This window comes from Pundamilia nyererei, unplaced genomic scaffold (genome assembly GCF_000239375.1).
Source record: "Pundamilia nyererei isolate P.nyererei 1_Seehausen unplaced genomic scaffold, PunNye1.0 scaffold00022, whole genome shotgun sequence".
NCBI classification, from domain to species: domain Eukaryota; kingdom Metazoa; phylum Chordata; class Actinopteri; order Cichliformes; family Cichlidae; genus Pundamilia; species Pundamilia nyererei.
Genome location: NW_005187423.1, coordinates 2,187,834 through 2,200,673, shown reverse-complemented (window position 1 = coordinate 2,200,673; position 12,840 = coordinate 2,187,834). Strand labels below are relative to the sequence as shown.

At 42.4% G+C, this 12,840-nt stretch overlaps 1 protein-coding gene across 1 annotated transcript in view; it reads left to right on the top strand.

Annotated features, from left to right (window-relative positions):
* The window catches only part of coro2aa (coronin 2Aa), a 46,289-nt gene that overhangs the window by 26,370 nt on the left and 7,079 nt on the right, over nt 1–12,840 (top strand). The window contains exons 2-11 of the mRNA XM_005727038.1: nt 3,316–3,516; nt 7,728–7,844; nt 8,169–8,318; nt 8,979–9,158; nt 9,771–9,887; nt 11,262–11,366; nt 11,489–11,585; nt 12,144–12,256; nt 12,378–12,468; nt 12,656–12,838. Of these exons, the coding sequence (XP_005727095.1) occupies nt 3,316–3,516; nt 7,728–7,844; nt 8,169–8,318; nt 8,979–9,158; nt 9,771–9,887; nt 11,262–11,366; nt 11,489–11,585; nt 12,144–12,256; nt 12,378–12,468; nt 12,656–12,838 (1,354 nt within the window). The remainder of the gene's footprint in view (nt 1–3,315; nt 3,517–7,727; nt 7,845–8,168; nt 8,319–8,978; nt 9,159–9,770; nt 9,888–11,261; nt 11,367–11,488; nt 11,586–12,143; nt 12,257–12,377; nt 12,469–12,655; nt 12,839–12,840) is intronic.

Below are 12,840 nucleotides of genomic sequence, written 5' to 3'. Positions count from 1 at the left end.
GTTTGAGCACCGTTTGAGCACCGGCACCGTTTCAAAAGTACCGATTTGGCACCGGTATCGGATAAAACCTAAACAATACCCATCCCTACTGATGAACGCCTGAGTGGCAATCAGGATTTAAATTACTCAGGTGTTTAACCTGAGTAATTTAAATCCTTCTCAGGTTCCCGTGTGGCAGTACGAGGCTCTCTGTGACGGCCTCGGGCTAGGAGGTGAGAGGTGGAAGGGTAAACTGAGCCATGAAGTCATGCTCCACACCTCTGTAGCATTCTTCTTTCCTTTCTTTTTGCTTTCTCTAAACCTGATTTTTTTCCTTCTGTTGGTCTAAATCCTTCCTCGGCCTCTTTCCAGCCACACCTGCATCATGCTCACCATGTATTTATTTAGCCATCATGTGAAAAACCAGAGGGCAGTCCACATAAAACAGGAGCATGATGTCACTGTTTTCAGTGACAAGATTTGCTGTAGGTGCGATTTGTAGGAAAACACAAACCTGTAATGGGTTTATACCTCCACCTCCTACTGCTGTTGTTCTTGTTCTTCGATGTTCCTGTAGCTCTCTAATCGCTCTCTCCATTTACTATACTTTGTTGGTTGAATCCATTTTTGCGTTCTTGTCCATCAGCCGCCTCCACCCCTAATTCATAAGTAATGACCATGCAGCAGGCAGGCGGAAAGCCAGCCAGAGCAGCAGAGCAGACATGCTGGCTGGCCAGACCTCGTCCCAGTGGAGCAGAGCCACTTATCTCTCACAATAATGACATATGCATCGACTGGCTTAAGGGGAAGCGGCTAAAAAGAGAGTCCGGATTGGGAAAGTATTGCAGGTTTTTCACTCCTTATACATTAAGTGTAGTAGACTTTATTGAGAGCTGTAATACATTTTGATGACACTGGTTAGGAAAAAGCATGTGTATGTGATACAAATACAATTAAAATCTTTACTGCGGATATTGTCATTCACAACATATACACAGATGAGCTCATATGGAACAAAAGCGAAAGTGAAAATGTTCTCCCAACCATTTCCAGTAGGTAGATTGTTACACTTCTAGTTAGCCTTTCATAACTAGCTTTATAAGCCTAAAAATAAAACCAGATGTGCTTAAAATAGATCAAAGATGGTTGTTAAAAACGAAGCTCTGAGCTGCTCACATTTTCTACCTTGATACATTTCGTTCATGTTCAGTAGCTCAGTGGTGTCTTTATCTATTTTTAGATGTAACTCTTTCTTGGATGCTTTGAAGTACTAACATGGAGAGCAACTCACTGTCAATGCACTACATACTGTTTTTATATTGTAGTTTGGATGCTCGCTAGAAGTACGCCGACCTTAAATGGCCAAAAAACAATAAAATGATGATGTGTCTGTTTGTGGACTTGTTTCATTACATCATTATTTAATACGTTGTGCTGACTTATTACATGGAACCCAAGCACTGTAGCCTATTTCCAAATGAAGTGAGAAGTTATCTACCAGTTACTGCCGGGCGGTTTGCTCAGAAATTGTTTAACCACAGTCTCCTTGGAAAAGAAATGCTAAATAATTGGCATATAAAAACAAGCAAAACCTACATCCATTAACACGTAATGGTAATAAAAATGGGACTAAAATACTACCCTGTGGAACGCCACAAGTTATGCACTTTTGGCTTGAGACAGCTTGTGTCCTGAGGTTGACCTGAGTATTTTCCCTCTTTGTGCTACTTGACATTTTACGTTAATGCCTCAGTCGCACAGGCCACAAGTCCAATCAGTGATCTACCCGGTAACCACTGGTCGCTAGGGAAACATGGGTATTCCTTGAAAGTAACAATGTAATAGTAATTAATATAATTACTAAATTTAGTACAGTAACATGCTACCTCGTTGCATAGAGGGTTCTGATCCAAAACCCACCATGTGATCGTTTTAGTTGCTGGCAGGATACCACGGTCACCAATAGATACTCTCATTACTCTGCAAGCGGCAGTAAAAGTTGAAAAAATGTGATACTAACCGGAAAAAGAGATGGTTTGACCTCAGAGTAAAAGTTGTGCATTACTGCTGTAGTGGTAAAGGTGCAGCTTTTTCTTTGAAGGGAAACTGTGTCCATTTCACTACCACTCTGAGTAATTTGCAAGTTCTTTTCCATGCAAACTACTAGCAACCTTGGTAACCAGGTTACCAAGGTTACCAAGACCAAAAGGAGGTTTTTGGTGCAGCGATTTTCACACAAGCAAATCCGAGCCACCACTCCCCAACAGATCCAGGAGTATACACTTTTCCATAGCGACTGGTGGTTGAGTGAAGGGGTCACTGACTGGTCTATAGGCCTATTTGAGTTTTAGTGTTTTAGCAATGGATTTAACAATGATTGCCACCAACCACTGTAACCATTCGGGGAATACACATTTTACACTAGCGACTGGTTGTTAACGAGTCTGTAGGCTTGCGTGACTGGGACCTGGGACGTGATAAAGTCAGTGCACATATTTTGGAATAGATAGAGCTGATGGTGCATACTTACATGGACTGTAGACAGCAGACTTCCCTGGTGGACTTGTCTCTTTGCTCATGTTATTGATCTTTAACCCCACTTTTCCTACCTATGTGCACCTAGTTCATATTAAATAGGGGCAAAATGGCCCACATAAGTTAGAAAAAAGTCATTAGCAGATATTTAAGGTAAAAACTTTTTTGTTGTTTACAACAGAAAATAATTTTTTCTACCTTCAAAGCGGTTTTTAATTCCTTTGAATGATGTTTAGTGTACATTTTCTGTCAGTGAGTTTGAGAACTACATTTTGGTTAAAGAGCAACCCTTCATACATCCGTCTGCCATGATGCATATGGTGTCATTCCTTAATTAAGTTAACCCCCCTTTTACTGTTTGTTTGATGGTCCATAGATGCTGCAGTAACCCTGCAGAACATGTTTTTATTTTATTGTTTATACTTTAACACGCTGGTTTCTGTGTCATGCTTTTTATCTGAGACGTGGCTGACCACCTCTGATACTGAAATAAAATCTGTGCTGCTTTTATTGTTTTATGGTTTACCAGTGAAGCCATCGCTGCTTTGATCTGAAAGGTCTGTGTCACAAAGCATGAGATAAGGCGAACGCTCTAAGAGTTTTTTTTAATTTTGCACTTCTTATGGAGCAGCGAGTGTTAGTTTTGTTATCAATTCCCTGTCTTATTACATCTACCATTAAATAATACCCTCCTGTGCTCGTGGACCAGGAGGCTTAGTGCCTATAAAATCCTCTGTCTTCATAACTGTGCGATGGATGGCTCTCCTTGGCTGACCTCTCTTCTCCTCGCCCTTCCCTCAGATGACATGGCGTCCTCAGTACCGCAGCTCCAAGTTCCGCCACGTGTTTGGTAAGGCCGCCACCAAGGAGAACTGCTTTGATGGCGTGCCAATCACACGCAGTGTGCAGGACAACAGCTTCTGTGCGATCAACCCACGTTTCCTGGCTGTCATCACTGAGTGTGCTGGAGGAGGGGCCTTCTTGGTCCTGTCTGTCCATCATGTGAGTATCTGTACCTCGCATCAGGTTCACAGGCATGAGCCATGACATGAGCAGTATGTCAGCATTTACCTCATAATGCAGAGAAGACACAAGAATAAGGTGCCATTTTTTTCCCCACTTGTGTAGTTCCAATCAGACAAAAGACATAAACTGAGCACCTCTGACTCCTCAAAGTTAGGAATGACTCAAATACTGTGTGTCTGCTTTATTTCTAAGTGGCAGCTGTTGTCCCAATGAAACAACATCTCAGCAAATCTGAGGATTTTTTTTTTTGGCTGGGTTACAGATGAAGTCCATATATTAAACAAAAAACGGTGAGCAAAAAGTTGTGACATTATGGAAGAGATTTTAGGTGTACAGGTAGTTGGTCTGCAGAAATGCTGTCTCTTAACTTGTCACATTTCTCAGAAGATAAAGTGAAAAAGTTCACTTGTGTTTGTGGTTCTTAAAAAATGCTTCTTTTGACTAGCAATGGCATAGACAGCTTCATCTCTTACTGTTGATAAATTGAAGGCAAAAGCAAACAAACATGATCTCAGTAATTAGAATAAAGAAAACACTGGATTAACTGTATGAGCATTAGTTGTTCCTTAGCATCATGTCACATTGCTGTTAAATATCTAAGGCCTCAGACATGCAGATCTACAGACAGGTCAGGGCCCTCCTGGCAAGCAACAAATGCTAGGGAAAAATGTGTATTCCCCAACTGGTTTGCAAGTGGTTGCTGGGTGAGATCAGTCACAAAGAGGGTACTTGACATGGTCTGCATTTCCTGTTTGTGTTACATTTTCACAGTTTCACTACCACTTGGTGAGTAGTTGAAGAGTGTTTGCAGACAAGTCTGCGTCTTCTATGCAAACTACAGGCGACTGTGGGAATACGCTAGTAACTAAAGGAATTCGTGCAGCACTTTCTTTGTGACCAATGCCACCTAGCAACAGCACGTGACCTTCAGCAACCACTCAGCAGCCAGTTGAGGAAAGCACAGTTCTTTTTTAGCGACCAGTGGTTGCTAGGAGATCGCCGGCATGCGTGATTGAGGCCTTATCAAACAAATGAGGATTTCCACACAAAAAAAATCAAACAATTTTTCCATCGCTTTCTTTTTCTTCATTTTTTTTAGGCTGTTTTAAAAAGGTTTCCCAGATGACTGCATTTTTTTTTAAATCAATTTCTTCAAACTTTAACTTGTTTCCCAAGAGAGCACAAGGGTTGGAATATCCAAATTTATTGAAAAAACTGTTCTGAGAGCACTATAGACTGTAGTGATATTCAAAATGGATTCGCGTGATTGTTCCTTTTCTGGTTTCACAGATATATTCAAAAACAAAATGGCCCTTCTGAACTTTCACCACGCCAAAGATTTCGCACATGTTTGAGCAAAGATCAGCCAAAAAGCTCTTGCTTCTCAGCATTTTTCTTCTAACCTCAGATAAAGTGAACGTTTTGGAGGGCAGAATTGTCTCTGCTAATTGTTCACCATCTCTTTCTTCTTTTTTGTTCTCCCTGCATGGATATACACACCTGGGTCTGATTATAAATAGCTCAGCATTAACACAGCCTGAAGAATCTCTAAATAAAGTACAACCCTGGCTGCTCATGTGCTACAACTTAAATATCACATCATTAGTCTGTCTCATTCCCCCTTCACTCTTTCACACATGATTTACGCGTGTTATGACATCCACTGCTGATGTCAGCCACAACAGCAGAACAAATAAAAGTCGGCCCTCACGTTCTAAACAGATCCTCTGTCTCTCTGTACATCTCCAGTCCAGAGGGATTCATCAAGCTCCACACCTCTCTTTACTTTGCCTCTCAGTTTGAGTTATCACCATCCTCCTGGCATGGGTAAGAGTTGCATAGGAGCTTAGGAATGACATAACTCACGTTCTGACCCCTCTCTTCCCCTCCGTTTCACTATTCAAAGGATGTGAAATTTCAGCACTCCCTCCCCTCAATCGCCTCCACATCCCACCTCTGCCTGTTGCAGATGAGCTGTTGTTCTGTGACGAAAGTAGTTAATGCATATAAAAACAGGAGCAGATGTAATACTTTTTTGCGTGCATGCGTTGGGCTCGCTCGAAGTTTAAATAATGGTTACGTCATTTTCTTGTTTCAAACACACCTTACGCACCTACAGGCTAGATTATTGAGCAGGAATGTCAGTTTAAAGGAGCTTCGGCTTATACGAATGGAACAATTAGCCGGCTTGTTGAGGCGGAAAATCTTCCGCGTTGTACGAGTATCACTGGGTGTGTGTGTCTGTTAAAAACAGTTAGTGTAATTCCACCTTCAGTCTGAGTAGTTAGTTGTCATGTTGTCATGTAGAGTTGGCTTTTTTTTCTTGAATGAAAATACCCGCCCTAACCTGCACATGTCAGCACGTCGTGTTTAGATACATGGAATTTTCACTTACCTTTGGTGGTTCCAGAGGCAGCTCTCATAAACGTCCTCAAGGGATGTCACTTGAGTGTGGTTGTAGCCACAAGGTACAAGTCTCAAAGTAAAGGGGAAAAGAAAAATCTGGTGTGGAGTTGCTACATTACAGATTACTTGGCTGCATAATGCAGCAGGATCTCAGACTGAAATGTTGGCTCTCCTGGTTTGATTTCTTTTTTCTTTTTTTAATTGTCCATTATGAGTCTGTTTATGATGAGCTGTGACTAAATAGATGGAATACTTATAAGCACCAAATTCACTCAGTGCGTAAGAAGATGTTTATACAGGCAGACCTGCAGATATTAACGCCAAATCTGCAGTTTCACTCAGATTAAAGCAAAAGTCTACGTCTTTTAGTGCCTGTCTGGGCTTTTGTTGTTCGTGTTTTGTTCTCATTTCTCATCAGTTTTAGGTTTTAACATAGCTGACTGCCTATTTAGCATCACTTAGCAGCTAAATCCCGATATTTTCCCAGAGGAGTTGGTAGAGAAACCCCCCCCCCCAAACAAAAACAGTTGAATTCACTGGCTGACGACAAATGCAACTCCAGGTGAATGCTAATGTTATTCTATCATACATTCACTCAGTTTAACGTCGATAGGTTATATCGCTGCCCACAATTGGCCAAAAGAAAAAGTTCAGCTGTTAGAAGTATATAGAGGCAGCCTGAGCTCTCCAAACTCTGTAACAAGGCTGCACAGAGGTCAAGGAAACTGCTTTTTATGTGGGCAGCTCGACTTCTTGGATTGAGCAACAAAAAAACTCTGAAATTACAGACACCAGTTCTGTGATTTTTACGAACATAACCTTCAAGGGCACTTCAGGGGACTGCTGGCACAGTTTGTTTTAATGTACAGTATAGTGCAAAATTGTTATTTTTGCATGTTTTTAAATAGGCTGCCTTTTTTGTTTTTCGTCTCTTTCCTTCCTCTATATGTTGGTTCTGTGCAGCTCGGGTTATGGTCACTACATGCCAGTTACTGTAGATAAAGGATAAAGCTTGATTTAGACTTCTGTGGGAAATCTGCATCCTAACTTAATCGGGGACTCCTCTTAACCCTACACTACGACTTTCCATGCCATTCAAGTCACTGTGGGCTGGGTTAACCCGACCTATATTGTGTGTGTGTGTGTGTGTGTGTGTGTGTGTGTGTGTGTGTGTGTGTGTGTGTGTGTAAGATGCTGTATATTATAAAGTGAAGAACCTACAAAAGTAGAAAGGAAACCCCAACTATCAGACATCTCCCTATGAGCAAGCGGTTGGTGACCATGGGAAAGAAAAACTCCCCTTTAACAGGAAGAAACCTCCAGCAGAACCTGGCTCAGGGAGTTGCAGCCATCTGTCATGAGCAGTTGGGGGTGTGGAGAGAAAGATGGGACAAAAGACACGCAGAGAGACGGAGATTAATGATAACTAATGATTAAATGCAAAGTGGTGTATAAACAAATAAATGTGGAAAAAAAAGGTGAGTGAACAAGGAACACACAGGGCATCATGGGAGGCCTCAGCGGCCCAGGCCTATTTTAGCATAACTAAAGTTCAAGGTCACCTGAATCAGCCCTAACTGTAAGCTTTAAAAGTAGAGAGGGCGTCCGTCCTTCTGTGAGATAAGATGGGGCCCGATTATTCATAACAGGATATGTGAGGAGAAGGATTTCTCATTCCACAGTGTAGCGAGCAGCTGATTAGTGGTTTCACTTTTGTTTCCAAGAGGAAAAATATTGTGATTTTCCCTAATGTCCATGTTTTGTGTTTAAAATTTTGCCAGACGGGTAAAGTGGACCCTCAGCAACCTCGAGTGTCGGGCCACAGGGGCAATGTGTTAGACATCAAATGGAATCCCTTCAACGACTGCTGCATCGCCTCCTGCTCCGAGGACGCCACGGTTTGTACACCGGAACGCACACAGAGTCCATTTTCAGTGAGGTTTACTGACGTGTTGTCATTTTCATGGGATTTGAGCATGTTGCAGCAGGGAGATCATTTTATAGCCTTCAGAAAGGAGCTAGAAGTCATTCCTCACATTCCTCAGCTCTGACCTGGCAGATGCTCAGAACAAATCACTGTAGAGAGAGAGGAAAAAACCTAGTTTCAGGCTATTTCTTTTAAATGTCTTTCTCTGTTGGCTGTTCTTTGTGGATTGAGAAAGAGATGGTTTGTTTCTGGCACGGATCTTCATCAATTTGGTCCTCTTTGTGTGTGTTTGTAGGTTAAAGTGTGGGAAATCCCTCCTCACGGTGTGTATAAAAACATTACAGTACCGTGGAAGGAGCTCCAGGGTCACAGTCGCAGAGTGGGCCTCATCGAGTGGCACCCAACTGCTAACAACATCCTCTTCAGTACTGCCTATGACTACCAGGTAACACACACACACACACACACACACACACACACACACACACACACACACACACACACACACACACACACACCACCTCTTACACAAGTCTGGAGTCATTTATAGACAATAAGATAACGAGGCATGAACTCCGAAAGCACTGTGACCTAAACCGAGAGCACTTATCTGTCACAGTGCAGCCCTGCAGTTCACACTGAACTGACCTGTAAAGATTTCAGATATTACATTACACAGCATCACGAGCACTTTGTTTGTTAGGCTAAGTACAGTATTCAGATCGTTTTGGGCCGTAGGTGCGATGTCTTAACTCCAGAGATACGTGCTCCAGTTACTGCCTGTATTTGCACACATGCTGGCCTCCCATGTTTAAACAATTCTGCCTCTTTTCATCCACACAGCTGAGTGCAATAGCACAAATTCCTTTGAGATAAGCAAAGTATGCACTGTTATGTCCATTCGCACAACCGTTATGCACCACTCTCTGTAATTACTCGGCCCTCTGAGCGGCTTAATCGTACGTTGGTGATGTCAGTGCATCGTTGTTTTTTGATACAAAGTGGTTTACTTGTAGCACACCACCAGTTACTTTCTACCCTTTAATGTGTCTGACTTCTTGGCTTAACCACCTGCGTTGATCTCTGTGTGTTTCTCCGCCTCCAGATAATGATCTGGAACCTGGACTGTCCGGAGCCGGTGATAAAGAACCCCGTGCGGACCATCAGTCACCACCCAGATGTTGTCTTGTCCATGTCTTTCAATACAGATGGAAGTCTTCTTGCTACCACCTGCAAGGACAGGAAAGTCCGCCTGATGGAGTCGCGCTCTGGAACGCTGCTGCGGGTACTGCTGTGTGCACGGGTGCACTTCTCTTATCTTCCCTTTTTTTGTAATGGGGGGAAACCGGCAGTTATCTGAATTTAAACACTTTGATTTTAGGTGGAAGACTCAGACTTAAGTTTAATTACCTCAGTCAGAAGCTGCAAATGGTATCGTTTAACAGTAGGAAGTTCAGACCAGCGTATAGTCCATGTGACAATCTGTCTAAACTGGCTCTCATTTGTAAAAGAAAATTATTGAACTGTAAGCCTGCGTTTGGTCCACAGTAGCATCACAGCAAATATTACATAAGTGGGAGTTCCCTGCTTGTTACTGCCCCCTCCGCTCCCTGCGTGGGCACCCAGGCACTCATCCAGCACCACACAGCCAGAATTGATACCTCTGGCCTGGCCTGGATAACAGAGTAGCCCCACAGCCCACCGGGTCACCAGCTAGTGATTCACACACTGTTCATCAGTCTTTTCTTGCTTCCTTTGCCCAGTCAGGGAACTCCTACACATATTACATCCCAGTGGTGTAACACAAACCTCTTTATATGACTTATAAGTGGCATAAATGTTCATCAGGGTTCATTGTTTAATGCTGCACGTCATGTGTACTGTGTCACGTTTGCAGGAAAGCAACTGCAAGACGCACAGAGCCAATAAAGTGCTGATCTTGGGAAACACCAAGATGCTTCTCACGTCGGGAACGTCGCGCTACAATGATCGGCAGATAGCACTGTGGGATCAGGTGAGAGACGTTACAGAGCAATGCAGCAAGACATTTGCAACAAAATATCACAATTTTACAAAAAGCTTTTGTGTTTTTTGTAGCAAAGCAAAAGGTTGAGGAAAAAAAGAGAAATGTTCATAGTAAAAATGGCATTTTTGAGATCTCACACACGTGTTTATTTACATTGAACACATGATTACTAATAGAATATTAATTGAAATAGCTAATTGATGAAGAAAAGCATTAATGTCAGCAAATGTCTGGTGGGGGTGTTTGTTTGTTTTTGTTTTTTTTTTGTAAGTCGACACTCCTCACATCGATTACTTGTTAAACTTGTAGATATTTCTGATCAAATTAGGATCATTCTGACGAGGATTTGCAAAGACAGGACAGACCCTGGATAATAAATATCGCAGCACAAGCATTCGTGTAAACAATTGTAATTGTGAGCTCAGCGCTTACCTGCTGGTCTGGATGCTGGAATAATGAGAGCACCCTGTTCCTTGGGGGCGGTCTTGGCTAAGAATAGTCAGGCTGGTGTGAATAATTCGTACTAAGTTTAATATATTGAACACTTATATCCAGGGAATTTAGCAGGACTGCAGGAGGAGGAGAAATCGGGAAATTGGCAACAACAGAAGGGCCACAAATAAGTGAAATCTAAGCTTACAGAGTATTAATAGTAACACGAGTGAAGTAATGGTCAGCATATTACGTCACCATTGGAGAGGTCATGACTTTAGGCAGCTTCATTTCCTGGCCTACATCATTTAAACCCCTGAGCTTTGAGATAAAGTTTTCTTACCTGTGAAATTATCTGATGTGCAGCCAGGTTCATGTTCTGACCTTTTTTGCACAAGGAAACATTTTTTGTAGCGTTTTTCTGACAACATTTGAGGATTTCTTTTTCTTGTAAAGTCAGAAGTTGTTGTATTAATGATATCTCAGAATACTTCCTTCACTACCAAACACCTCTCGAGCCTGTCACAAGTGCAACTCTGCCACCTAGTGGATGAAATGCACCAGTTCAGCAACCCTGCACGTTTACCTGAGCAGCTCACTGATTCCCGTGTTCAAGTGGAGCCAAAGTTATTTGTCACATCGCGATTATGTCATCACCCAGTCTCATCACACATAGTAGTCTAGTAGTAGTAATAGTTGGTGTGCCAGGCTGGCGTGTTGTGATGATTTAGAGCGTATCGTGGGTGGAGGATTAAGGCAAAGCTCGGATTAGGGATTGAGCGCTCAGTGTTTTTAATTCGCCGCTGCAGAGTGCTTCTTAGGGAGCATTGGATTTCAGTCAGTGTTTTGATATTTTCTGTATGTTGTTTACATCAGCGCCGCGTAGGTCTTGTGTTTTAACACGTTTTTGATCCTCGTGTGTGTTTGTAGGATGATCTGTCCGCGCCTTTATTGGAAGACAACCTGGACGGTTCGTCGGGGGTCATTTTTCCTTTCTACGACCCCGACACACACATGCTCTACCTTGCTGGGAAGGTGGGACTCTGAAACATGTTAAAAAAAAACCCCCAAACAAATCATAACAATCATATTAAAAGCTTCATACAGAAAATATTCTTTATTACTGTTACAGAGACTTACGCTTTTTATCTTTTTAGGGTGATGGAAATATCAGGTACTATGAGATCAGCACAGAAAAACCATACCTTCACTTCTTAACAGAGTACCGCTCACAACTACCTCAGAAAGGACTGGGTAAGGAACACACGCACATAAACACGCGCTCAATTTTAAACTTTATTAATGTCACCGACACATTATTTCCTAAAGTGAGTGTTAATAAAAGACGTGACAGTTGAACCCTGTTTGGAAACTCCGCCTACCGTGATGACACTGTGCACCTTTAAGCAAATTTGCTGTGCAAATAAGCCTCCAATATTTGCATAGCCAAAACAGCTGATCGAAGGGGTTGTGGCTCAGGTCAGGTGTACAGGCAGCAAAAAAGTCACATGTGCACTTGTTAGATTTGTTATTTCACCTGTTTGTTGTGGTTAAAATGTATATTATGAATTCCCAAAGCACTTAGTGAAGTGGACTTGTAGTGGCTCTGCTTTATAAAGTTACTCTGATTCAGGTTAACCTTTAACTGCCTGCTGCTCTGCCTGCAGGTGAATTTCCTGGTGACAGAGGAAAGTGTGTTTTTAAAAAATAAGATTTGAGTCCCCATATAAATACAGTACATCTTACTTGACTAATATTGATGCTGAAAATAGAATGAATACAATCTGTGTGCATCTGTGTGTTAACCTGCAGGTGTGATGCCGAAGCGAGGCCTCGATGTGAGCTCCTGTGAAATCTTCAGGTTCTACAAACTGGTGACAATCAAGAGTCTCATCGAGCCTCTTTCTATGATTGTACCCCGCAGGGTAAGTGTTGCACAAAAATGGCAGACACCACTGCACAAAGAAAAACAAACATCCAAATTGAACACATTTCACAGACCTGATGTTGAATATTTTTCTGAATCTGCCGTGCACGTGTCTCCAGTCGGAGTCGTACCAAGAGGACCTCTATCCAATGACGGCTGGAAACAGGCCTGCTCTGACTGCAGAGGAGTGGCTCGGTGGCATGGACAAAGGTTAGAAGAAAAGAAAGATTGTGCGTGAGATCTGTTTGTGTCCAGTAGCCTCTGAAATTGCATTTATTTGTCACCTTTGATATTCCGGTGCTTCACTTGTATGTGGGTAAATGGAATATCCTTTCAATAGTCTTTTAGCTTGTCTAATGAGTGTTTAAATCCCTGATCAGCATCCTTTGTTTCCTAGGTCCATTGCTAATGTCTTTGAAGCCAGGAAGTCAAATAGCAGAGTCCTTCTCAGACATGAAGGCAGTGGGCAACTCACTGGAAAACTCGCTAGACACTCGCAGGTCTCAGGGCAGACCGTGCATGCTACAGCTCGCTTACATTCAGGACCAACTGGAAGCCAAAGAAAGCAAAGAGGACAGCAGC